This window comes from Psittacula echo, assembly GCF_963264785.1.
Source record: "Psittacula echo genome assembly, chromosome: 4".
Taxonomy (NCBI): Eukaryota; Metazoa; Chordata; class Aves; order Psittaciformes; family Psittacidae; genus Psittacula; species Psittacula echo.
This window is the reverse complement of record NC_137738.1, coordinates 29666080-29692762: the sequence shown is the minus strand read 5'-3', so window position 1 is coordinate 29692762 and position 26683 is coordinate 29666080. Positions and strand designations below refer to the sequence as shown.

The 26683-nt window shown below is 39.4% G+C and overlaps 1 protein-coding gene across 1 annotated transcript in view; it reads right to left on the bottom strand.

The window, feature by feature from the left end:
- The window catches only part of PCNX2 (pecanex 2), a gene marked incomplete at its 5' end in the record, with an annotated part of 150298 nt that overhangs the window by 89937 nt on the left and 33678 nt on the right, over positions 1-26683 (bottom strand). The window contains 7 exons of the mRNA XM_080615762.1: positions 7640-7731; positions 9332-9442; positions 14318-14489; positions 21330-21362; positions 21449-21602; positions 23001-23143; positions 26219-26354. Coding sequence (XP_080471888.1) covers positions 7640-7731; positions 9332-9442; positions 14318-14489; positions 21330-21362; positions 21449-21602; positions 23001-23143; positions 26219-26354 — 841 coding nt within the window. The remainder of the gene's footprint in view (positions 1-7639; positions 7732-9331; positions 9443-14317; positions 14490-21329; positions 21363-21448; positions 21603-23000; positions 23144-26218; positions 26355-26683) is intronic.

Here is a 26683-nt window from a genome sequence, read left to right as displayed (position 1 = left end):
CAGGGCTGGAAGTATGTTACATGGCAGAAGCAAACCTGTCTAATGGTCCTATACTCTTATTTTTAGTTACTCACACATCCGGGAATTCTGTCTATACCTATGGGTCCATTCACTGCTGTTTAGAAATTCATTTAGGCAGTGTTAGCAGATCGAGGGAGATGCATGCTTGCAATTCTTTCCCATTATAAAACCATAAGACAAAATATTTCAAAATTATTAGTACACAGATGAAGCCTGAATCATTGAAAGCGGGAATCAAGAAGCATTGTTATTCCAATAAATGTGTTTAAAACTCATTAAACGACAAATCAAACTACGTCAATGTGAGCTTAGAATGGTTTAAAATACACACAGGATTTTTAGTAACTGTCCATTGGAACAATAAATAAGAAAAAACTTTAATGGAAATGAGGTAACAATTTTATAAAATATGCACTTACACAGAGCTGGAGGGGGCAGCTGTGCCGCATGTGAACACATCCACATCAGTTTAATTTCTGACCCAAGAGCAAAATCTGAAGTTTTTCCAGGCTGATTAAGACAAACCACAAGTTCCTTCAGCAGTTAAAAATTATATAAATAAATAAAAAATGCTGGATGACAGTCAACTGGTTCTGGATAAATTTCAAATCCAAACCAGCTGACTGGAACAGAAAGCAGATGAGGAGGACTGACTGATTCCAGAAACCTCTGGGGGTGTGCTCTTCTGCTACACTGATGCTCTGGAATGCTACAGACTGATACCAAGATGGATAAATTCCAGACCGAATATTTGAGGAAAAAGTAGGGGGACATACCTGACTTCTTAAAAAAATATGTTTAATATTGGGGCACAGACCACGAAACAGATGGAGCAGGAGACAAAAATCAGCACATAGGCAATTCTAGGCAAGTGAAAAAGATGGCACAGAAGTTCCTGTGTCTCCAATCTGATGGATGTAATAGCAGAAAATAAAAACACCTCCATGAGGAAATAGATATAACCCTTTCATATATCAAAGCTAAGGTGGCTATTAGAGCTTGCAATTTCTGCTCAAGATTACAGGATTGAAGCTGAGATCAGAAATAAAGCCAGGCTGAAGTGAGCACATATAATTTTAAACTGAACTCAGTTACCCACTAGCTTCAAAAGCAAGGTGAAAAATTGCTGGTAATAGATGTAAGAATCCACAGAATGACCAAAAGAAGTGATAAAATCATGTTTAAGATTTAGAACATTTTATTACACAGAAGTAAATTAAAGTTCGTAGAGGACCTGGAAAGAACTGGAATAAGGAGTGAGGATACCATTCAACAGAGGCCTGGGAGACAAAGAATAATATCAAAGACAGCAAGAGAAACTCAAATCTTTGCACTTCAGAAGACATTTCTCTCTTGTCTGAAATCAAGTTCACAGTATTGTTGTATGTAAGGCTAGATAAGCACCTGGTGTGACATCACTTACGGCAGGGATGTGTCATGGGATAAGATGTATGAAGAGATGATTTACAGCTCCTGAAAGCTGTAGCCAAACCACCTTTGCATCACTGGGATAACAGCACTGTAAACCAAAAATATCTCCAGGTGACTTCACCAGAGGGAACAGCTTCTGTTCACCAGCTACCAGACAGTGACTTGAAAATCAGTTTCACTCACAATATGCTCCTTTGACTGACAACTATGATGAACAGTGTCCTGTCCATCCATAAGTCCTCAAGACCTCACACATGTGGACGGAGACTTGGAATTCCAGCTATTTGTATTTGGGTCTTTCTGAAGTTATGATTTTAGATGCAATACTCTGTACTCCCTACTGTGAACCATCCCGGGGTTCTCTTCTTAGTTTGACAGAATTGAACAAAAAGAAAACTGATCAGTGCAGCAGTAGCACCACCAGAGGAGATCCTGACAAACCACAGACACACGGTTCCTCCACACAAGCATCAAGCAAGGGTACAGCTGCTGAGGAGCACCCTGAGGAGGGGAACTGAGCCCTTGACCACAGCAGGTGGGACCCCTTTGCTTCTCAGTCATCTCCAAACAAGTGTCTAAGACACAGAACACAAACACATGTCTTCTCATCATGTAATGAGTTTGCGCCTGGCACTGTAACAGGCTGTCCCTTATTTTAGTTGTGTGGAAAGTACATGTTGGGTCATGTAACACCCTGTGCCCATGAGGCGAGCAGTATGCAGCAGCTCCCCAAAACACACCATATGCTTCTGATAAAGTCCTGTGACGGGACATGTGAGTAGTCTGACACATGATCCAACCTGCATGTTCACTGCTAGCACAAGACTGGAGATCTGTCCATCCTCTTGTGTATTTTATTTAAGACAGAAACAGTTCTGGTCAGGTGATGGCAAAGATGCTGCAAGGTCATTCAGAAAGAGAGCGCTGCCAGATGAATTCATTCGGCACACCAAATTTTGTCTGCAGATCATAGGATGAACTTTCAATCGAGAATACTGTAGAACAATTTTCCTCAGGCAGCTTATCTGAACAAAAATCAATGACAATTATTAAGTTAAACTAATGTTATGTCTACACTGTAGCTGTTTTTTCACAGAGACTCTCAGCTGGTTTTGTACAACATAATTCACCAGAAAAATCAGTCTAGACAAGACATGGGATTTCAGCACAGGCCTATTTGTCTCAATTCTCAGAGTTTATATTCACACGCTGAAAGTTAACTCTAGTACTTGCACTGTTTTGTGAACATACCCCAAAACAATTGCTCAATTCTTACTTTTTAATTTTTCTAAAATAGGAGATGTAGAGCAAAGAATTGATGTGAATTTGCAACTCTAAAACCATTTTGAAATCTGACTGCAACTAAATAAACTATTGTATGTACGTTGTGTAGTTTCTGTTCTAAAAATAAAGAAGAAAAAGTCACTTAAGAACACAGATCTATTATGAAATTAACAGTGTGCATTTATTTTAATAAAAAATAAAACTATGTGGTAAATTAATTATTCTTTTAATGAGCTTCTTCGGGAATAGTATCTTTCCTTTTGAAATAATTACTGTACACAGAAAAATAAGGCTTGGCTATTTCACCCTGCAAGATAATAATTAGAACACAAGAGCCACTTACAGAAGGAAAAAGTCAAGCCTGATACTGCTGAAATGGGACTTCAGCCTAGGCATTTGATGTGAGCAATTGTTCACCAGCAAAGCACACAACCACTTTGAGATCCATTCTACTCCACAATTTATTTCAGGAAATAGAACTCTGCCAGTTACACCTGCTGAGCTATAAGATTCTGCCAATAAACAGAGTTTATATTTGAGGATGCTGCATTTCAGCCAAGAAATAAGCTTTGCAACTCAAAAATCCTCTGCCAGAGAAGCTTTCCCGCTCCTGAGTCATTTTGATTGTGATGATTTTTTTGACCTCCATAAATATTGAAAAGTTTGCTCTGTTGGTTTTGACAAACTGACTAAAAGTGAAAAGAGAAAAATAACAACAAAAGAACAACTGTAAAGTGCAAGTGCAGAAGATATGCCATTTCTATCTTAAAGAAAACCACATAATTATCACTGTTGTGCAAACACCTCAGTGAAACAGGCTATAGCATTTGGTCAGTTTTGAGTTAAACTCTGCAATTTCTAGTGCACCAAAAATCCAAACCTTCATTTCATTCATGAGATGTTGTTGCTTACTACATATCAAAACAGTTCTAGTTTCTTACAGGGGCACTAGATCACCTTTCACAGTGGTCCCTATTCAGGATCATATTTTTCTGTTACATGTAAGTGAATTCCTACTCCCCCTCTGCCAACCAAAGAATTGTTCTCTTGCACTGTTTTAGACAACAGTCCAAAATGAAGAAAAATATCTCTGGACCTGACTGAAAAACACAGAGGGATAATAGAAGTGCTTATTTCATAGCTTCGAGAAGAAAAAAGTGTATGACATTTCAAGCACCCTAGTAGACTGAGATTATGAGCTGAAGCAAGTGGAATCGTCTTTACATGCTTTAAATTAACCTCCTCAGAAGTGCCTTCACAAGAACAGTGCCATAAAAATTCAAATTAACTGTAATTTCTGTGTAAACAGAAAGTCTGCACTTAATATTGGTAATTTACAACAGATATCTTGTAAATCTTTCACAGCACTCTACAACTTCAGGGTAGCATTAAAAGCATATTTCTAAGCAGTTTGAAGACTAATCCACGAGAAGACTGCTTATCTACAAAGCCACCTGCATGCTGTAATTTCAAGTATTATACCGAGAAAGGAGAGTGAACAATACTCTAAGTGGTGGGTTTTTTAGCACTCTTTACAAAGCTATTTCTTAAAATATCCATCACACAGCTTCCCTACCCTCAACTATTGCCCTCTGCTAAACTTAGCAGGGGATAAAATGGCCATATCAGATATTTGCCTGTTGAACTCAGGTTTAATTCAATTCCTTCCTTCCATAAAGCTCTTTCCATTTTTTTCATTGCTTCTTCCCCCATCATAGATTTTTCTCACTCTGTTCATCCTTACAGAGTCACCTTCACCATCTCAGCTGCCACTTTCCAAATCACTAATATAACAAAACAAAACAAAAAAAAGCATAGTTTTCCAAAACTAGCTACTTTTAGAAACTGCATCAGAAGCAGCCACCTGGGTCAAGTGAAACTAGTATAACTGATCTACTGGGTCAGCCTGACAACCAGAGATTCCCTGGGAGTACACAACATGTTCAAAGACATTTAAAGTGTCTTAATGGAGCACTGCTCACTAACAGAGTTGTCATAATTTATTGTGTATGGACTCAAGCCACCCAAGGGCAAGATTAAATGGTGGCTTAACATGTTTTACCTTACTGCTGGGAGTGGTTAAGAACACATGCACAGCCAGCTCTGATCATTTGTGAGAGACCATTAAGGCATTATAATCACAGTATCACAGTACCACAGTATGCTAGAGATTGGAAGGGACCTCAAAAGATCATCTAGTCCAATCCCCCTGCCAGAGCAGGAACACCTAGATGAGGTTACACAGGAATGTGTCCAGGCGGGTTTTGAATGTCTCCAGAGAAGGAGACTCCACAACCCTCCTGGGCAGCCTGTTCCAGTGTTCCGTCACCCTCACTGAGAAGAAGTTTCTTCTCAAGTTTAAGTGGAACCTCTTGTGTTCCAGTTTGTACCCATTACCCCTTGTCCTATCATTGTTTGCCACCGAGAAGAGCCTGGCTCCATCCTCGTGACACTCCCCCTTTATATATTTATATACACTAATAAGGTCCCCCCGCAGTCTCCTCCAAACTATAGAGACCCAGCTCCCTCAGCCTTTCCTCATAAGGGAGATGCTCCACTCCCTTAATCATCTTAGTTGCCCTGCGCTGGACTCTCTCCAGCAGGTCCCTGTCCTTCTTGAACTGAGGGGCCCAGAACTGGACACAATATTCCAGATGCGGTCTCACCAGGGCAGAGTAGAGGGGAAGGAGGACCTCTCTCAACCTACTGACCACCCCCCTTCTAATACACCCCAGGATGCCATTGGCCTTCTTGGCCACAAGGGCACAGTGTTGGCTCATGGTCATCCTGCCGTCCACTAGGACCCCCAGGTCCCTCTCCCCTACACTACTCTCTAACAGGTCGTTCCCCAACCTATATTGGAACCTGGGGTTGTTCCTGCCCAGATGCAGGACTCTACACTTTCCCTTGTTATATTTCATCAAGTTATTCCCTGCCCAACTCTCCAGCCTGTCCAGGTCTCACTCTGATTTAAAGTCCCTATTCGAAATTTTAAGTGGAAAATAATTCAAAACCGTTGTAGAAATGCTTATATTCCTTAAAGAATTCCCTGAAAGAAACATCTAATCACCCCTCTCGTCTATGTAAATTTCCAGCCTGGGTGTCAACATGATACATCTTTGGCTGTTGTAGAACCTCATACTGGGATCTCTGTGTGTGCTGTGTATGCGTAGCACCACAAAGCAACCTCTCATATATGCCCACAAGATGTCAAAAGCTGCTTGTAAATGACTGCACATCCTGACGCAGCCCTGCACAGGCACTGATAGCATCTAGCCTGTAATGAAACACTGTCAAAAAACTGTCCCTTAAAGGATAAACTCTATCCCTAGTCTAAGATGAAATTCTGCTCTAACTGTGGTCACTGGGAATTTTACAGCAGACTTGCAGGCAGCCAAAATTTTATTGCTATTAATTTTGTCAGCATATAGACCCAAAGCACACCTCCATCCTGAGCACCATACACAACTTAGTCTCTACATCTGAAGGCTACAATGAAGTAAAAGGCGACCAGAGTGGGGCAACTAACTTAGCTACCCCTGTGAGAGCAGCTGTTTTACAAGTTGACACTAGAAAGGCTGGGACTCTTCAGATTAAAGAGAAAATGGCTGGCAGAGAGGGGATATGACTGATGCCTACAAAACCGTGAAGGCAGCGGATATGGTGAATGTAGAACAGCTCTTCCACAACTGCGGCAATACTTGGCATATGGAAGGCTTAGTGAAATTAGCAGATCAGTTTAAAATCAATGAAGGACAGTGCTGCTTCACACAGAACACACAGAACATCTGGAATTTGTTGGCACAAAACTGTGGAGACAGACAGGACCAGCACATTCAGGAAAGTACTTGGCAAATTCATAGATAACAAGTCCACAGATACCAACTGAAATAAGCACGGACACAGTCTCCAACGTCCCTAATCCAACAGTTGTGGATACTGGTGGAACATTAGGGAAAAGAGTGGCAGTCATCTGGCTTGCATTAAGTTTCTAAATTGCATTCCCCTGTGGATGTAGACACATTACTAGTTCAGATGGTCCACTGGTCTGCCCAAGGTGGACATTTAATTTCTGAGACATACTGTTATAAAGCAACCACGAATCATAGAACGGTTAGGGTTGGAAAGGACACTACACCATGTCACTCAAGGCTCTGTCCATCCTGGCCTTGAACATCACCAGGGATGGAGCATTCACAACTTCTTTGGGCAACCTGTTCCAATGCCTCACCACCCTCACAGTAAAGAGCTTCCTCCTCATACCTAACCTGAACTTCCCCTGTTTAAGTTTAAACCCATTACCCCTTCTCCTGTCACTACAGTCCCTAATGAAGAGTCCCTTCCCAGCATCCTTATAGGATACTGGAAGGCTGCTATGAGGTCTCCACGCAGCCTTCTCTTCTTCAGGTTGAAAAGCCCCAACTTTCTCAGCCTATCTTCATACAGGATGTGCTCCAGTCCCCTGATCATCCTCGTGGCTCTCCTCTGGACTTGCTCCAACAGCTCCATGTCCTTCTTATGTTGAGGACACCAGAACTGCACACAGTACTCCAAGTGGGGTCTCACAAAAATTAACAAATCCAGCCTGGCTTATACTGGTCACTTGGAGTTGCAGCTTTTTTAAGCCAAGGCTGCCGTTACTCTTTGTAGGGGAAATTGAATGGATCGTTTCAGGCTGATTTATCTAAGTGGCACACAGTCACAGGTATTAGATGCATTCACTCCAGTATTGCTACTACAGTTTCAGTTTATTTCAGTGTAGTCAATAGGCAGAACTTAAAGCATGGCTTGTAAAGCCTATTTTGATAAACAACGACAATGTAGCACCTAACAATGCTGGTCTCCCTCGATTATATGAATTAAGCTTGAAGTTTTGAATTTTTACAGTGTTTTCCTGGCTTACCTTTACTGCACTGAAGCAGAAAGCATATAGAACAATCAGAACCACAAAGCTTCGGGAAATGCTGTATAGTGCAGATACGAACCCAGCAGCAGCTGAAATATAGACATTACAAGCGAGTTAATTTCTTCCTAAATAAGAAAATGCAATCAAAATAAAAAAAGGAAACAGCTCTTGCATCACAAGAGGTATAGAGATTACGACCAGGAATAATAAAGCTGGTTGTTGAGAGAATACCTTGAATACCCTAAATAAGCTCACTAAAGTGTTTACAGAAAAGACTGAAAGCCAGGTGCCACTGTACCCCATGTGTTTTCCATTGACCTGAGGTCCTACACTATTGCTTTTTGTACTGAACATTGTTTTGCTAAAATACCAGTATATGTCTTCATATTGCTACCAAGGAGGAATGAAGTGATCTACAAAATGGCAATTTTACAGTCAAATTCTATGTAAAGTTTTCCTCCTTCCCTTTGCTCTCCTGAGACACAGGCTCTAATATCATATAAAAGCATCCTAACTTGCTTGGTGAACCATGATTTGCACCATATTAAGCTACATAAACAAACTTAAAGGGAGAGAGAAGGATGCCAGCTGATCTCTTGCTATAACCTCCTTTGAGAGCTTCCAAAAGCAGGGTAGGAAATGCTGTCAGACAGGAGTTCAGCAGTCTCAACAACAGAGACAAAAGGGCTGCAAAACCATTCTCTAATTAGGATTCAACATACACTGGAATCATCATTGCTGATAGGATGAGGACTTTATCCAACATGATACTTCCTCCAGGTAAGATATGGTATTCAAGACAAAAAGCAAAGAACACCCATATCATCTGTAATAGTTTTAACCACTTGCCAAAGGCTATGTCTACAGTAGCAAGCAGAATGATGCAGTAAGCAAGGGTCTGTGGGATTAAAAATGCTGAGAACATCATATCCATGATAAACATGCTTGAGCTGCCTTACTGCAGAATGTCTCTAGTTAGGTTGCACAGACTGTATGCTCGTTAGTGTTTGGAGTGTAGTAGGTGCACCCTTACAGTGCACCTTTCTTTTGAGCTTCATCCAAGTGGAATCTGGTTTGCATACTCTAACACCATTCCATGGTGCAAAACATGTGGTAAGTGAGAACAAGGATGAAGTCTGTTTCTGATCCAAGCAAAGATGACAGTGGAGATGCACCCCAACCTTCTCTGTTACTTAAGTTATAATGAAAACCAAAAACCTCTACTACCAACAAAAAAATCCTATGCATCATTTCTCGTGGGCCTTGTTTAATCTCTGACTGAAATAACACCAGATAAAAATATCACACATCCAATATCTTGTGAACATACCTCACTATGGAACAATGCATTTTTTTATTATTTTATTTTTTAAATGGAGTTTTAACAAAAAAAAAAAAAAAAAAAAAAGTTTTTTGGGTTTTGTCAGTATAGTAAAGATTCACAGCAGACATGCCAGGAAAGAGCTCTTCAATATCAAACACATTCTGCAGCCTATAGCACAACTTGCATGCGACTTTTCAAAAGAAAGAAAGAAATCAAATTGGGGGGCTCTTATGAGTATGTTACATGAATACCATTAGCTGTTTGAGCTTTTAACATGCACTGTACTTTAAAACATGCAATAATATACTCCAGTCTAAGTTTATAAACCCAGAAAGGGATAGCTCAGGCTGCAACTGGGTACTTACCAGAACCACCAAAAAGCAACATGTCTACTTGTTCCAAAAGATATATACAAAAGGTGTTGATTTGAGGGAAAAGACCAAGAAGAGAAATTGCAGGAAAGCAATACAAAAACACTAAAGAAAAAAAAAGATGTATGTTAGAGCACAGTCATACATCACAATGGATGGAGTACAGAAACACGCATCATATCAGAATGAAAAATTGTTGCAATAAATTCTGAAGATTATTCAAGAGAACATATCTCAACCCTAACTGCAATGATTACACTTCCCTTCTCATGCATTCAAAATAAATTATGATATTACATGTAAGAAACTAAAGCTCAGAGGTTAACTTTAAGCTTTATTTTGGATAAAACCCATGGGAAAAAAAAAAATAGCATTACATAGCCCCCTTACTGCTTCTCATACACTTTCAAAGTTGTATTTGTTCTATCTAAAGAACAGAAATTTAAATTTGCAGACTTTGGAACTTCCACCTTGAATCTGTGTTGCTTCAAGCACAGGTGTAACAATTCAGTATAAACAAACAAAAAGTATTTTCATGGCTAAGATCTGAAGTATCTTGACTATCACAGTATCCTGCCTCTGCCAGCAATCAATGGAGAACACTTAATGCAGCATGTAAAAATGGGACAAACCTATAGTGAAACTTCTCCAGAACAGTTCCCCGGCTTCTAAACAGGATAAACCTTGACTTGGCAGTAGTGAAAGAGCATTAAAATCAGTAGAGAAACCCAGTCTGACATCTTTACATAGTTCCTTTCTAAATAGAAGTGCTAATTTAAATGGCTGCTTTATGGAAAAGCAGGAGTCATAATTCAGGTAGGTGTGCTACTAGTCATGTTCTGTTTGTTTCCAACTACTCCTCCTTCCCATCCATCTAATCTCAGCTCCACCCTACAAAATGCTACACACAGTTGTCTAGCAAAGCATCTAAATGCACCCTTGACCCAAGTCTCCAATACTGTTGACTTTCAAGGACACATACACACATTTAACCATATTCTTACTGCTTAACTGTACTAGTACCAGCATGTTCTGCGTGGTGAAGGAAAGAGAAGTGTGTCAGCCACCCTTCCTTGTAAACAAGTATGTATTAGTTTACATGCCAGGAAGACTGCAGTTTCCTTCTATTCATTCTCATAAAAAGCAAATTAAACAAATCACTAGTACAATTTATTCCCCTTCCCACTCCAGCTGAATTTTAAGAAGGCAACAATAGTATTTGTGTTCTTTGTTGAATGCCAATTTCACATTTAATCCCAGCTCCTCTTACTAATGCATCTTGTGCTAAAATAAAACAATACACCAACTTTGATCTGACAGCTTTTCTCTTTATCATATTGTACACTACTGATATCTAACATTGTAAATCTTGCTGAGGAAGTCAAACACGGGAGGAAAAAATGACATACTCAAGTGTTAAACCCAGACAGGTCTCACTTAAATATACTTGAATTCACAATGCACCCTTCAGCATGACTTCCTGCAGCTGGCACAAACTATACATACATGAGCATGAGGAAACACCGTCTTCTCAATCTTTCACATGGAAATGCTATTATTAATCTCCTTTACTAATCTGTTCTTATTTTAGATATTCCACCAAGCCAAGCAATGACCACTCCTGAAGACAGACAATCAGGCATGTCAGCAAAGTGACCAGAAGGCCACGTGGTTTCACCATGGGATCAGCTATCCCCTAAGCCTTACTCCTGAAATTCATAGAAGGTCTTGTTCCTTGGAAAAAGGACTTGCAGAGCTCATCTTAGACTACTGACTGCCTTTGCTCTAGCAACCTCAGAGAAAGCTGAATAAGGGCAGGGAAAGGAAGGACAAGACCAGAGACACTGTCCTCTCAATAGACGAAAATATATAGGGGTGAATGTGAACTAGGGAAAAGTTGTTTCACTGCAGTAATGTCCTCACCTCACCCTCTCTCTATTAATACCTTGAATAATTCTACCAACTTCTTTAGCTAAGGTAGCTTTGTTTATCTCATCCTGCACAAAGAGCATACCAGAGAGGAAAACAAACAGTTGTCACTGACAAAAGGATTGAATTTAGGAGTAGTACTTTCCCTTGTGGCAAGCAGATGATAAAAGTAACTAATTAGTTGGAATTGCATTATGAATTCCAGAGAGAATTTGTTTAAACATCACACATTGCCATACAGAAAAAAACACCTTATAAAGCTGAACCACTAAGTGATGCTTATGTGAGCTGCTGGCATTTAACATTGCAGTTTGAAGGTTTCCTCTAAAAAAGTAGCTACTAGGTAAGTGTAGTAGGGAAACACAAGTTTTGACTTCAGAAATTTTGAGTCAGGACATTAGAATGGAAATTCAGTGGCAATGTCAGTGCAAGCATTTTAGAAATTTAAATAATTTTTTTTTAATGTCTATCTGGGTACTAGTCCATTTGCTGTGTAAAAATAAGAACTTTTTCACAGGATGGTGTGTGGGGGAAGTATTATTTCAGTGAGAAATAGTCTCCTTGTTCTCTGCCTCCTGAACATACCATAGATAACACTCTTAGAGGCTTTCTTCCGCTGACAGAAACCCTATCATTGCTGAAAGTAGCTGGCAGAGGACTTGCTATCACAAAATTTTGCCACCATCTCATACTTACTCTTCTGAAGTGTCTGCCAAATAATTTCACTTGCCTGTCTAATGCTTAAATGGTTTCACCACAAAAACTCTCACAGACTGAGTGGGTAACTACTTTTGTCACTAACCTCACCTTTAGCACCCAGGGAGTAAGGTTGGCTCTGTGTGTGCCCTTACTTGCATTATATATGTTAATCTAGCAAAAAGATCAACTGAAATAAGGAACTCAAGATGAAAACTATAGTTGGAATGAATTAAAGCTGTGATTCCCCAACCAATATAAATCAATAGCAGAACCACCATCAATTTAAAATAAAACAGAATCAGATCCTAAATAGATTACTTGCCAAGAAATTGACTTGTTAAAAGCCCTATCTCTTAATTAGGTCACACATCTAACAAATTTTCACTAATTTTTTATAACCTGTTTTAAGGCTTTTATTATAGTATGCCATGCAGCATCACACTAGTTCCTTTCTATCACTTTAGCTTCTTACTGTATGTCATAGACACCTGAAACAGGAGACTTTTTCCTTTCCTCAGTATTTGTAATGTATTATCAAAAATCCTCTGATTTCTCAACATATCAAGTCTGAATACTACAATAAATTATGAGTAAAATATAAATTAAAAGGTCACTATATGATGACAGAACAATACAGAGAAACCAAAAATATCCAGAAGATAGGTAAAACTGCAAAACAATAGCAACACTTCATTGGTATTCAGTGGGGTGAACTTCCCTCCTGATTTTATTGCGCAAAACAAATACTTCCATACTTTCAGTGCCTAAGTGAATCTATTCTCAGTGCAGCAAGGTGCTGGAGGACGCCAGACTGCCATGGCTTAAAGAAGCATCTGCACTGTGAGCACCTGCAAGGATTCACGGCAGCCAGAAGCTGGGACTCCCATAGAGACAAAGCAAGGGCTAGCCAAAGCGCAGCACCAAACACCACTTGAAGAAATACACCATGACAAAATAAGAACCGGGGACAAGCAAAGGGTAATGGTTTCTTCCCCCCCTCTTGCTGAACAGATACCAGATGGGGACATGAGCCTGTATTTCCTTTCTCCCCTATGCTTTCCAGGCTGTTTGAAGAACCTGCTCTGCTATCACTGCCAAGGCCCCCCAAAATTAGCCCATTTATAACCACACTGTTTTCTTATAGTGGTTGCTATAGTTCTTCATTTATCTCTATCCCAAGTGTCATTTAAGATTCCTGTTGAATTATTTATCAGCATTTTTACCGTTCACCTTTGACAGGCAGGGAAAATAATATGTAAGAAGAAACTTTAATGAGACCAAAGGAAAATAATGAAAGAAGCTAATGAAAATAAGTGAGCTGCATGTCTTCATTATTCCCCTGTTTCTGGTGAGAAGGATTGGGAGTCAATGAACCCATATAAAGGACCAGAAGCCTTTCCTTAAAATTGTATGCCTTCCAGGCAGTAATCGCCTGACTTGAGTACAGCAAAAAGTACAACAGTCACAGGTGAACAAAGACCTCAAAGGTCATACACTTAATACCACAAAGTTTTTCCTCTACTACAGTAGGCTTTCCTGGTTCCAAATTCACAAAGCAACAGGTCATCTTTGGCACGCTAAGACGCAGGGAAGTTTTCATAACTTCTAATGTAAACTTAAACTTTTCTACTTCATACCTAACAGTGTGGCACTACTTGAACTGAGTCCAGTTCAGCACTTGTATCTGTAACACAACTACAGCAGCATTACAGTTACAGACTGCAAGTGTGTTACAGGGAGAAGTGTCCTGATAGAATGGGGTATTTCCAGTTGTGGCCACTCCAAATTAGTGCCAAAGGATCATCAGTCCCATTTTAGGGCAATATCTGAACATCCTCAGCCACCACAGAACATAATTCCAGAAGGAAAAGCTCCTGTGAAGTGGCTGCTCCATACTAACACACCACAAGGACAGCAAGATTAAATTAAATCTAGAAAAAGCGTGTTCCTTATGAATGGAAGTCTGTCCATTTGAGGACTTGGCATGGATTAGCTTCTAGGCATTACATTTAAAACTCAGCTTATTCCACAGTAACTGCTCTGCACAGAAAAGCCTTTACAAAGATTAACTGCATTTCACAGATGATGTCTTTTGCTAATAACATCAGTGACTTTTAGTTTTCTATAGAGACTTGTCTATGAGTCTCATTTCATTAAGAACTCCTTTTACATAAGGGAAGGTTGCCAGGTGTCCCTCGACCCCCTCATCTTAAGTCATTCCAAATGTTTCTATCAATTTGACTTAGAGTTGTGCCTCCACAATGTGCGTTTGATTGCCAGCGTGGGAAAACACAGACTTCCCTGGCTAACACTCAATTAATTTTTACAGTTCTAGGAAAAATATTGACTCACCTATTACATGGTCTCTGGCTGACTGGAGAGATCTAGGCGAAAAGAGCTTCAAGCCATACATTGTATAAACTGGAGGATTTGTGTCCTTAGATCCAGCATCTAGCAGCAAAATAAGGCCACATAATATACAAAAATATACAGGTCTGCTGTAGATTATGATTTTATTGTGCCCCTAGAAAAAGAAAAAAAAGTAAAAGAAAGAAGTGTTTGAATTTTGTATTCATTCACCTACTGCATGCACTGCACTGAACTGGAGAGACGGGCAGGAGTAAGAAAAATATTTTAAAGACTTATACACACTAATTAATAAGAAGAATGTTACAAGGTATTTTATCTTCTCCAGAGGATTTTCAAAAGGCACAAAAATCAGTTAAGACTAATTCCAGCAATCATTTATGCTTTTGAAAAAATTTAACTTTCTGGACCTTTCCAAACACACTAATTGCAGAAGTAGTAATTTTCTGTAGAGAAATAAACCTGCAATCTGCTTGAACATCCATATTATTTTTATTTTAATGAATGTTTACTCAGGTAGCTTGGCCTTTTTGTCCTTTTTCTTTTTTTTTTTAATGAAATCAAAATTAATTTTTAATTGCATCCTGGGAACTAAAAATACAGTAGAGCACCTCCAACGTGCATTGTGCACCATGGAGATTCATTTTTTGCACCAGTACAGTTCAATTTTTTTTCTGTTGATTTGAATCACTTGACTACAAATCAGTGTCCCTCCTGGAGGGGGCTGACACATCAGCAATTTCTGATCTGTCTCTCATGCAGCGCTTTGAAATGATGATCCAAAAGAATTAATATACAGAAGGATCCTTATCTTATGTCTTTCATACACATCTCTCACATGATTGATTTGTGCTAATCCTACAAAACACTGCTGTGGGGCTGTGGGCCATGGAGAATAACAGACATTTAAGAAAAATCTTCATAGTTCTCCTGGTAAAGAAGACATTTTAAGTGCTGAAGAGTCAAAAGATTCCTTGAGTATGAAAGGCCAGGAGCAAAGTGACAAAGATTCAAGTTCACCTTGCATAAGGCTGCTGTATTCTTAATTCTAACATGTAATTTAAGTGAGTATAATAAAATATATTTCTTTTTTGAGTCTTACTGATCTGTATTTGTTTGGCTGCCAGCCAAGCTCGAAAGTTAGCATTGCTTTTAACTGATCTATTCTCTCTTTTGGGATCAATCAGTTAACAAGGTGGCAGATTAGTGGGCTAATACTGTATCTCACATCCACGGAATATGAATCAAGTCAGACTGACAAATCCTAGCTGTTCAATCAGAGTTTAAATTTCAAAATGCCTTTTTTCCATTATTTTAAAATAGGACACATGTCCATGAAATAATCGAAGGAAGTTCATAAGGACAAGGACAAAAACCAAAAATATTACTTTCTGGCTGGTTTCAAACTTCAGTTCATATATCTTAAATAGGAGATGTACCTTAGGAAAAGAAACCAGTAAACACTGCATCTAAACAATTGCTTAATGATTTATATCCTGATGTGCACACCAGGCCAAAGTCTTTTATCATGATGCTACATTCCTGTCTTGTCTTTTGAACTATGGAGCCCAGGTTTTATCTTTGCCTGGTAATTATTTGAAGGCTGTTGAGTAAGATGGAGTTGACTAAATCCAGAGGTTTAGCTCCATGCACCTTTCAGTTCCAAGCAGTACACTGACATGCTCAGTTATGTTTATAGTGTATATTTAACTCTTACTTCTAAAGTAGTTCATGGAGCGCTGGGTGAAGAACTGGCTGAAAGGCAGAGTGCAAAGGGTTGCAGTAAATGGGGCTATACCTGGCTGGCGACCACTCACCAGCGGCGCTCCTCAGGGCTTAATCTGAGGACCTGTTCTGTTCAATTTATCAACCAAATATTTTTTATCAACCATCTGGATGCATGAGTTGAATACACCATTAGCAAGCTTGCTGTTGACACTAAACTGGGAGGTGCTGTTGACTCTTGACGGACAGGAAGCCTTGTAGGGGTATCTAGACAGATTGGAGCATTAGGCTGTGATCAATGGGATGAAATCTAGCACGTCGAAATCCCAGATTCTGCACCTAGGACAGAATAAGGCTGGGCACATGCATTAAACTGGGAGATGAGTGGCTAGAGAGCAGTCCTGCAGAAAGGGATCTGGGGTACTGGTCAGCAGCAGGCTCAGTGTGAGCCAGCATTCTGCCCCAGCAGCCAAGAGGGCAAACTGCATCCTGGGGTGCACCAACACAGCACAAATAGCCAGTCAGAAGAGGTGGTGATCCCACTGTACTCAGCATTGGTGTGGCCTCACCTTGAGCACTATGTGCACTTCTGGGGCCCACAATTTAAGAAGGATGTGAAGGTCCTTGAATGTGCCCAGAGGAGGGCAACAGAGCTGGCGCTTAGCTGAGGACTTTGGGCTTGTCTAGTTTGGAGAGGAGGAAGCTGAGGGATGAGCTCATTGCTCTCTACAGCTTCCAGAGGAGAGGAAGTGGAGACTGAGGCGCTGATCTCTTCTTCCTGGGATCCAGAGAGAGGACACATGGGAATGGTTCAAAGCTGCACCAGGAGAGGTTTAGACTGCATTTCTTTACCGAGAGAGCAGTCAAACACCAGAACAGGCTTCCTAAAGAAGAGATCAATGCCCCAGGTCTGTCAGTGTTTAAGAGGCATTTGGACAATGCCTTTAACACACTTCAACTTTCTGTCAGCCCTGACTTGATCAGGCAGTTGGAATGGATGATCATCTCTTCCACTCTGTTCTATTACATACTAATTAAATCACACTTACCATGCTAACATCAATAATGCTTGTTAGGATTGAGGAAGAAGCTTTCAAAGGCTGTCTGAACATAGGAAAATGTGAGCAAATATAAGCTTCCCTATTTTTCAGGTTGCAGTGGGGAATGAGACAGAATCCTGAACAAGAAATCTTGATAGATCTGTTGATCTATCAGATCAACAGAAGCAAAGCAGTGCAGCAGCAATGCACCCAGAAGGACACTGGCTGCACAGCTGTCACACTGCTTGGGGTGTGCTGAAGCTGAATGAGCTTCCCAGAGCACAACAAATACTCCAGTACTCACATCTGGGGAACAGGCAACACAAGAAAGAGGAATGGTTGCGGGTATTAGTGTTGTATTACAGTGGTATCTACATCCATTGTGTGAGTGGATAATTTGAGACAAGATTAGTTTGAGGCTGGCAGTGCACACCTTGGAGAAAGGGAATCACTGGGATGGTGCATCACCTCCTGAAACCCACAGCCAGTGGATGGACATTACATTTCCTCTTTCCAAGGCTTTAGAAACAAAGGGAAAGCAGTGAAGCTCTCTTGTGCCTTCCGCTGACAGGCCGAGCTAGGCAGTCCTTCACCAAAATGGGCATGTGGCAGTGCAACTTAAGATATTATAGATGCTAAAGGCTTGTTTTGACATGCAAATTTTGACATGCAAACCAGATTTCATCTTGGTGAAACTACTACGCTCTGCCTTCCTCAGAAGAATCTATATAATAAAGCAAGATTCCTTTTATATTTTACATCTCATTTGTTGGACAATCTTTTTTTAATCTGCCGATAACAATTTCAGTGAAAACTCTTCCTTCCCTAAGCCTGCTAAAAAATGTCACTGACTTTTTCAGGTCCATGTTTCTCACGAATGTTTCAGAAACATATTCACAACCGACAAACACAGCACTGGTGCATGTTGTATTTTGATAAAAGTATTAGGATTTTCAACAAAGCTAGAATAATTTCACAAACACTTCCATTTAATAAAATAGCACTTTTGACTGTAAAGCATTTTGATGGGAGAATCTCAGAAAGATCTAACGATTTTTTTCTTTGTGAGTGCACACATGCAAGAGGAAAAAGACAGAAAGCTTTATATAAAAAGTGTGTGCTGGGTTCTACAGAAAAGCTTACAGGGACAAATTAAAAATACATTATAAGTGCCTTACGGGATTTATGAAACTACTTACTGCTATGCCAGGTAATGGGACTGAGACAATGATGTTATGCAAGTGATTCTGTGAATCATATTAAGTCATTGCATGGCTGCAATCCTTCAAAGCTCAAATGCCTTTGTAAACCTGAGCTAGATCCTGAGCTAATCAGGTGTCTTATGAGGTACTTACAGACAAGCTCTTATGATACTTCTATATACCCATTTACTACCCACACTGTCTTTATTGCCCAATTTGCTGCTGCCTCTAACCAGTATTAAGAAGCTTCAGTCAGAGCCACTTGTCTAAAACCTTGAAATGCACAGGACAAGGATCTCTTGTATCTCTGAATTTAATACACTACAATCACTGGCACCTCCCCCTATATTCTGCTGTTGATGAAATAAAACTCACACTTGGGATGGACTTTATTTTCTTCTCCCCACCACTCCAGTGAGGAGACTGTTCCAGAATTTCCCTATCGCAGAACCACATACCCCTGTGTGAACAACAACTATAGGCCACCAGCTCCAGAACTAGAAAGGCTAAAGTACAAGCTGACAGGAATATCAGGCTCTTGTCTTGTAGCAGGCAACAGTACTAAACCTGCAGCTACAATAAACAGCAGTGGCCAGCGTTAGCTGTAGAACCTGGGAAGTTCCAACTTAAAACACTAAAGCTAATCAGAACAGAACTATTACCACAAATCAATGAGTATAAATCAATATAAAATTCAAAACATTAGCTGAATTAGACAGATTCTTCTCTATATACTGAAACTCATTCCTTGACACATTGACAGTACACAGACAATACACAGCGTTCAACTCAGAGACCCTATCTGTCACAGCATGGTATGAGGGTGGGAAGAGAGGGGGGTATGAAGTAATCTTATTTCCATTAGAATTGTACCAGAGTACCAGACTTTGTAGGTTCTGGTTAGTCAGCTCTTCCTCGACACCAGGAAGTGGATACAGTGCTGCTTGTAAGGAGTTAAGACCAAAAGCTTATGCATTCCTAGGCACTGTGTTTTCTGAATTCATGGGATAGTATTTTAAAGTAGAGTTTTTCAAAATAGTATAGGTTAGAAGTGACAAAGTCACATCAAACAGTAAAAAAGTCTGCTTGTGAGAGATAGCAAAGAAGTTTGGAACCTCCTTGGCAGGCATGGAAAACATGAGGCATTAGCGGCTACTCATGGATCCAAGAACAGAAATTAATTCAGTGTGCAAATTTATGGCTCGTGATGGTTTGTTTCACACTGAAAAATCTCATCTGCATTTTCATTTTAATTCATGGACATGGTACTGATCATTCTTTAATCCCTTTGCTGTTCTTCATCCTTACATTAACATCAAGAGATGTTATTCTCTTTCATTTTAACGTAGTCACATGAATTATGAAACAGCACACAGAGTATTTTTTCTCACCAACTTGTTGTCTTATTTTTGTGGTGCTTACTAGCTCAAGCAAACCTTTATTATTTATTGTGTTAAAAACATATGATGTAAAGATAGATAGCCTTCCACTTGAACTTGATCTGTAATGCCTCCCACCTTTAAAACCCTCTGTGGAAAAACTGTCTGAACTTTATTTCCATGGGAGTTCATCTGGTGTTCCTAAAAGTCTGCAAGAAAACATCCCTGAAAAAGTTTAAGGAAAGCATATTGAAGATGGGAATACACCTTTTGTCACTTTGCTAGTTTGCTGCATGACTTACAGAATACAATATTGCGAATAACACTTGTAACAATACAGTGGGAGTCTTAAATGCAAACCTGGATTATGCACAAAAAGTGTTCAGTTTTAACTTCATTAGCTACTTGTCTTTAATAGTATAAGAAGGTACGGGCTAGATAGATTCTTAATGAATATTTGACTAAACTGTTTGCCACCCACTTTAAACAAATGTACACATTACTAATGCCTGAATAAGTGCAAAGTATTTCATTACAGGTCACCTTTTTACGTCTGGACAAGTGCTAGTTGAACAGGCAATATCATTTTAGTCCCCCCCAAAACCAGCTTCTCACGGAAGTAGAAATATTTCTTTAATGTATTGAAAATATTACCCTACAATGTATAAATTGCTGCCTATTAGCCTTCCCTACTTTTTATGAAGACAGGTATTTCCTGTGAATGCATTATAACCAGCAATACCATAAGTTCACTCCATAATAACCGGCATGGAAAAGAAACTAAAAAGCTTCTGAAATCCATCTCAGTGAAATGCGTAGTACACACTTGTAATAACCTCAGTTTCAAGCTCAGCCAGTAAATCTAACCTCTAAACTTACAATGGTTTTTACAATTGCTTCCTGGCAAAGGGAAATGATCCAGCAGACCAGCAGTTTCCAAATTCTAAGGGAAGATTGGGGGTCCTCGAAACCTAAATAAACTAAAGATGCATGAGCAACTAAGCAGCCAGTATAAAAGCAAGGCAAGGGACCTTGTGACCACTGAAATGCTTTCCAACATCTGCAAATCAAAAATGCTGAGACACTGACATGCGGAGGGGTCAGGCTGCAGTTGCAGGATGATGCTCCTAAACAGTCCTATAATGAAGACAGACCTGGGTAAGGAACTGTTCCTTTGCAAGGTGGTTGTGACCATTGTGAGGATATTATAACAAAGAGAAAGCACCCGTGAGTTTATAATACTGTTGAGAAATGCATCTGCAATACCGGATTTAAGAAAAAAAAAAAATCTCAAAAGAAAAAATAATTTAGAGACCCAACTAACCAATGACTGAGCTGCTAATCTGGAAATTCTGATGTTTTCAGCCACTGTTTCTAAAGGAAAGCAAAGAAAAGGCTTCTCTGATGCCACAGGATTCAATTTCAGCAAACTACTCCAGAGGCATTTTAGCTTAAAGGAAAAGCACTTTTCAAATAGCTTACGATTTATTGAACATAGTACAAAGCCTAAAATCACAGACATCTTGCTGATTTTCATAAATCGCGTAGAACAGCAAACTGCTTACACCTGTGTTTCACTGAACAGGCAACTGTTTCACAGTACACAAGTGATAATAAAGGAGAAAGACTTGTTCTGCTGGCTGAGACTTACATGTATTGGTGAAGCAGGATCAGGCTGAACACTCTAAAAACAAAACAGAAGAAAAAAGGTTGCTTATGGAATTTTGTCTTTGTCAAAGTTAGAAGAGAATTCAGCAACTTGGCTCCTACCTTTAGGAGAGAATACTGGCAGCTGGCCATCACAAGACAGAACAACAGAACCCAGAAGTCTTTACAGAAGCCTTGATTCAGAGTCAGGAATCCAAGAAGTGAAACGAGAACTACTAGAAGTACAGCAAATACATTCTCCTTTATATCTTCAGTCCTATGTGAATAGAAGTGTTAAGAGAAATATAAATATTTATATATTTGTTAGAGCAAGGCAGGTCCATTTGCAGGTGGTATGAACTGTCAGTGGTGGAGCTCTCAGAATTTACAGGATCTAAGGTTTTGCTCTCAAAACTACATTTCCCTGTTCAACACTATTTCACCCCTGTGCCAAAGACCTTATCCACTATGACATCTAAAACGTATAGGAAAAAAAGGCAATGAACTGAAGTCCAGCACCTTCTAATCTTACATCTCAAATGTAACTGCACAGAAAAACCCACAAAAAAACCCCACAAACACAAAACCAAAAAAACCCAACCACAAAAAAAAAAAACAAAACAAAACACCACCCACAAAAAAAACCCCACACCCAAACAAGCAACATTTAAATGAGGAAATAAGGCATTCAGTTAGTGAAAAATATACATCTGACAACAAAGAATTAGATGAAAGACCAAATTTGTCATCTGATGTTTTATTAGTTTTATCTGTTCTATTAGAACATGGAAGCTGAGATAAAAAAAATGTTAATATTCAAGCTATAACAAGAGTTTATCAGAACATGCTTTCCATGTGATTGAAACAGAGAGATCAGATACCACAGATAAGTATCTGCTCTGGACCTAAGCTTCCTGACTATACAGCCTGATTTCTGCAGCATATAAAACTCATTTGAAGTTTCTGATGTAGAGCCCACATCAAAATACATGGCATAGCACCTACCCAATAGCAGAAATAGGAGAGCCAGCAGCATTTAGGTATGTAGGCTAACATGTTTTAAAGTCCTAGTAGTCCAGCAGATTACCACAATGTCTACTAGCAAAGGGTACTGGCTGTGTTGCCACTATACATTACCTAAAGATTCAATGTCAAATGAAGCTTGAGGACTAGAAAAAGGAATGATGCCTCAGCAAGAAATTTTCTCTGAACAAATAAAGCTGAACTGGAACAGAGGGAGCAGCTGAAAGAGCTCCTCCTAATACCACTCTAATTTTTTTTCCTTAAAGACTGGAGTACTTTGTTTTTACAATACCCTGGGACCCATCTACTTCTCTATTTTTGCACACACCAAAAAAATATAAACTCTCATCAGAAAGCTCAGAACCATTGATCTAACAGCTGAGAGTGAAATTCAAGACTATTCTATAGGCCTGATGCTCACATGAATCAAAGTCTTTGCCTGAAGATGAAGGGTAGCAAGAACTGTCAAAACTGAAGAGAAACACTTTCTTCAATGTAAAGCAAACCAGCACCTATCTACTCTACCTGAACGTAAAACACTAATACAATGCTCACTTTTTCTTTCTCTAGTGGTCTGCGTTGCTTTATGCACATGTGGAGCCATCCACTGTAACACTACATAGAGCTGCATTAAAAAAAAAAGAAATCTTACCTGTCCAACAATGCCAACAAGGCAAGACGATCATACCAGACTTTGATCCATTTGCCAGGGAATATAATAAATCTGTAAAACTGTCTGTTCAGCTTCCGCTGTGCCGAAGAACATGCGGAATCCTCAGGGTCCTGGCTGGGTTGCTTTAAAAACAAACAAACCAGAAATACATCAAACTCTTTCACATTGACATATGGCTGCCATCAAAGCAGGTATTTAAAGGGCCAAATTTACATGAAGGTTCAGATTTTTTTAGATTTTTTCTTTCGAAAGAGTGGAAGCGTATTTATTTTCTTTCATTTTAAATTAGAAATGAAAATATCACACCAGCTTCGTAACTGCAGATGGACAGACGCTGTATCAATTTTTGAGCTCAACAGTGATAATATGCTTTAAACATAAATACTAAATACCCATCTAAAAATAATTAATTTTTGCCCTAATCCACTGTTTGTCTAAAATCTCTATTTGGAGATTTTTCCATGTGTCAGACTAATTACAGCACAACACAAAATCACATGTGATAGGACAGATCCTTCTTTTTAATCAAAAAGATCAAGTAGGCTTTAAAGCCTAGAGGCATGACTCATCAGCTCCCCTTCCAGAGCACAGCTTTGTTTATCTTTCCTGAGATGCTTCTACTACCACATCAGGTGTGCATCCTCAAGAACAGCAAGAGGAGAAAAACCAAACTGCAAACAAGCACAAGCATCATAAACATCACTAGTTTAACAGTCTCTAATCTTACCATCACAATCATAAATCCATCCTTTTGAATATTGCTTTTGTCAGACTCTAAGGCCTTTTCTTGTCTGTTTGAAATACAGCATTTCAGATCTCCAACTCTACACCTGCACTCCTTCACCAACACTTGTGGGGAGGGAGGCTTATCTACAGACCATCAGCCAAGCCTGCAAAGCTAGACAACAGAACAAAAAAAGCCCTCTGCAAAGTAGTGACTTCTTTACAAGGAACACCTATAATTGATTTTATGGTGGGAGGGAATGACTCGTTTTTCTTTCAAGAAGAATTTGAGCTTTCTAGTGATCGTAAAGTCTAGTGGCTTTCAACCTCCTTCTATGCCCCCACCCATTGTTAAAGATAACTAATCAAAATTAGATAACAAATATATCTATTGTGGAACTCCAGGCAATCTTTGTGTTAGATTAACTTTCCTCGTCAGAGAAGGGAATTTCTGTGTGAAGTAGCTGACCATCTTCTTGATCTGTATCTGTTAGCAAAACACAGGGTTTTTTAAACAAACTGTCCACCTGCATGAAGAAATTGTTCAATTTTCTTTCAGATTATTGGAATAATTTCTAATTTTCACTTTCCAGGAGGAAGAATATTACTCGTAATTTACATGTGACACATGTGAATTTATTATTGTGTGTCCTGGGAACTGACTCATTGATATCCTCAGCCTGCTGCAAGTACAAGGTAAAACAGGCTAGCTTAAGCTTAAGGGAAAGAAATTCAAGTTTATGTATTTTATCTCATGCACCCACCTGACTGAAAGTGTACAGCCATGCAGTGCCAGGTAATTCAGCCATTATCAGTACATGACAGTAACCCACTCACATTTCTGAGAGTTCAGACATTCAAGGGGATGCCAGGCCATTCTACTAAAAGTAGTTTAGGTGCACCAAATTTTAATATTCCAATTATCACTTCAACAGGTCACTTAATTGTGGAGTTCAGGCATTTTTAACAACAAAAATGTATTTCAAAATAGTACAGTTGCTAATACTGGCAACAGTTTTGTTTCTCTTGGGTCCTATTTCCCCAACAGAAAGTAATGTGAAACTCAATCAACTGCAATCATTAATTTCACTCATCTGATCTAGATGCGCACTATATAAATAAACAAAACAAAAATATCCAACTGGTGGCATGAAGTCCACTAAAAACTCCTGAGGATCTCATTGTTCAGTCTTCAGAACAGCTTAACACATGTTTAACTGAGTGCGTAAGTGAACATCTTGGCTCCTGAGGAACTGTAACATTTGGATGAGGTCCATTACATGAGGCTTGCCGTACTTAGGCTGGAATGAGGTTCTGGAGTTGTGTTTGGGAAACTCTCTGACTAGCTCTAAGCAAGTCACTAAGCCTAATTATGCCTTCTATCAGAAAAAGGGCTTATAAAAATTCACTTCATAAATTACATTGTGTCAGAGAGAGCCTGAAAACCTAGCTTCATTGAAATTGATGACAAAACTTTTCCTGACTTACAAAGGCTCGTAATTTCATGTTTAATTAAAAAAAAATAATCAGAAACCAGGAAGTTCTGAAATTACTGCCTGACATTGTTACAAATTTACTATGTGATCTTGAGCAATGCATTTTAAATGGTGCAGTTTTCTCAGAAGTGTGGGGGGGGAAACGGTATGACTATTGTTCTCTAGTTTACAAGATTGTAAATACCTAGAAAACATCCGAGCCCTTAGATGAAAGATTCTGCCCAAACATGAAATACACAATTCAGAAAATTTTCCCAATTTTAAATTTAATATAGTTCTTCTATACAAGTTGCTTCTAGCTTTAAGTTCCTGCGCAAGATCTAAGATGAAAGATAATTAACTGGCATTTTAAGGTTATTCAGAAATATCAAATTAGAATCTGTCACGGAAGACAAGAGAAGGTTAAGCTTATTATAAATGGAATTGTAAAAACAGATTACAGCCTTAAGCCATTGGTCACAGACCCCAAACACTGTAAAGTTCATGTCCACTCACTACCATACAAACTGAACTCTGAGGGCCTTTTTCTTTTGCCAGCTACATCAAGGAGATGCGTTTGACATTCCACAACAGACATCCAGAAGCCTGGCTGCCTGATTCAGAAAACTGAAACCAGACATGAGGTTTTAGATCAGTAATGAATTTGGAATAAACACTTTATACTATTAAAATCTGGTGGTGCATCTAAAACCCTAACAGCTGTGTTCTCTTTCTTTCAGACAAAATAAGAATGAAGATAGAAGACGAAAGATCAACTTTTTAGGTGATGGAGTCTTTAAATACACCCCTAGGACACTACTCAGTGTCAGCAGAAAGCAGCTGAATTGCATCCATCGATAAAATACATCTTCTCCCACAAGAGCAATACCAAGCAAAGTAGTAAAAAAAAATCAACAAAATTGTCTCAGGAACAAGCCTGCAGCATTTGTTTATAAAGTAGTTCATCAAGATGCCAGAAACAGAGATACTACAACGTACCCGTGGGCTTTCCGAAAGGGTCCTTCGTGCCACCATCAGCAGGAGCTGCTGCTGAAGCGCACTCGCTGCTTGATCCCTGGAAGACGGTTCTTGGCTCTCTGAAGTAGTAGTACTAGAGGAGCTGAACTGTAATTCACTGGGCACAGAGGGAAGAAGGGAAAGAGACTGTTTTAAGAAGCAGTATTTTCCTAGTATTTCTGAAATGTTACAGGAAGAAGCCTGTAATTATGTTACTGGTTTGCTCACAAGACATGGAGCTTTCCACCGCCCTACCTGAAATCTAGCCCAGCTCCATAAACCAGTGAACACCCGCATTTAGATACACATGGGTTACTACATCCACCACGGAGAAACAGATACCTTTGTATCTCATTTTTTCTCATCCTGAGATGAACACTTACAATGAATCACACTTCAGAAGTGCCTTCTTCTGTCCACTCATAATAATTCAGGTCAAGAGCAGCG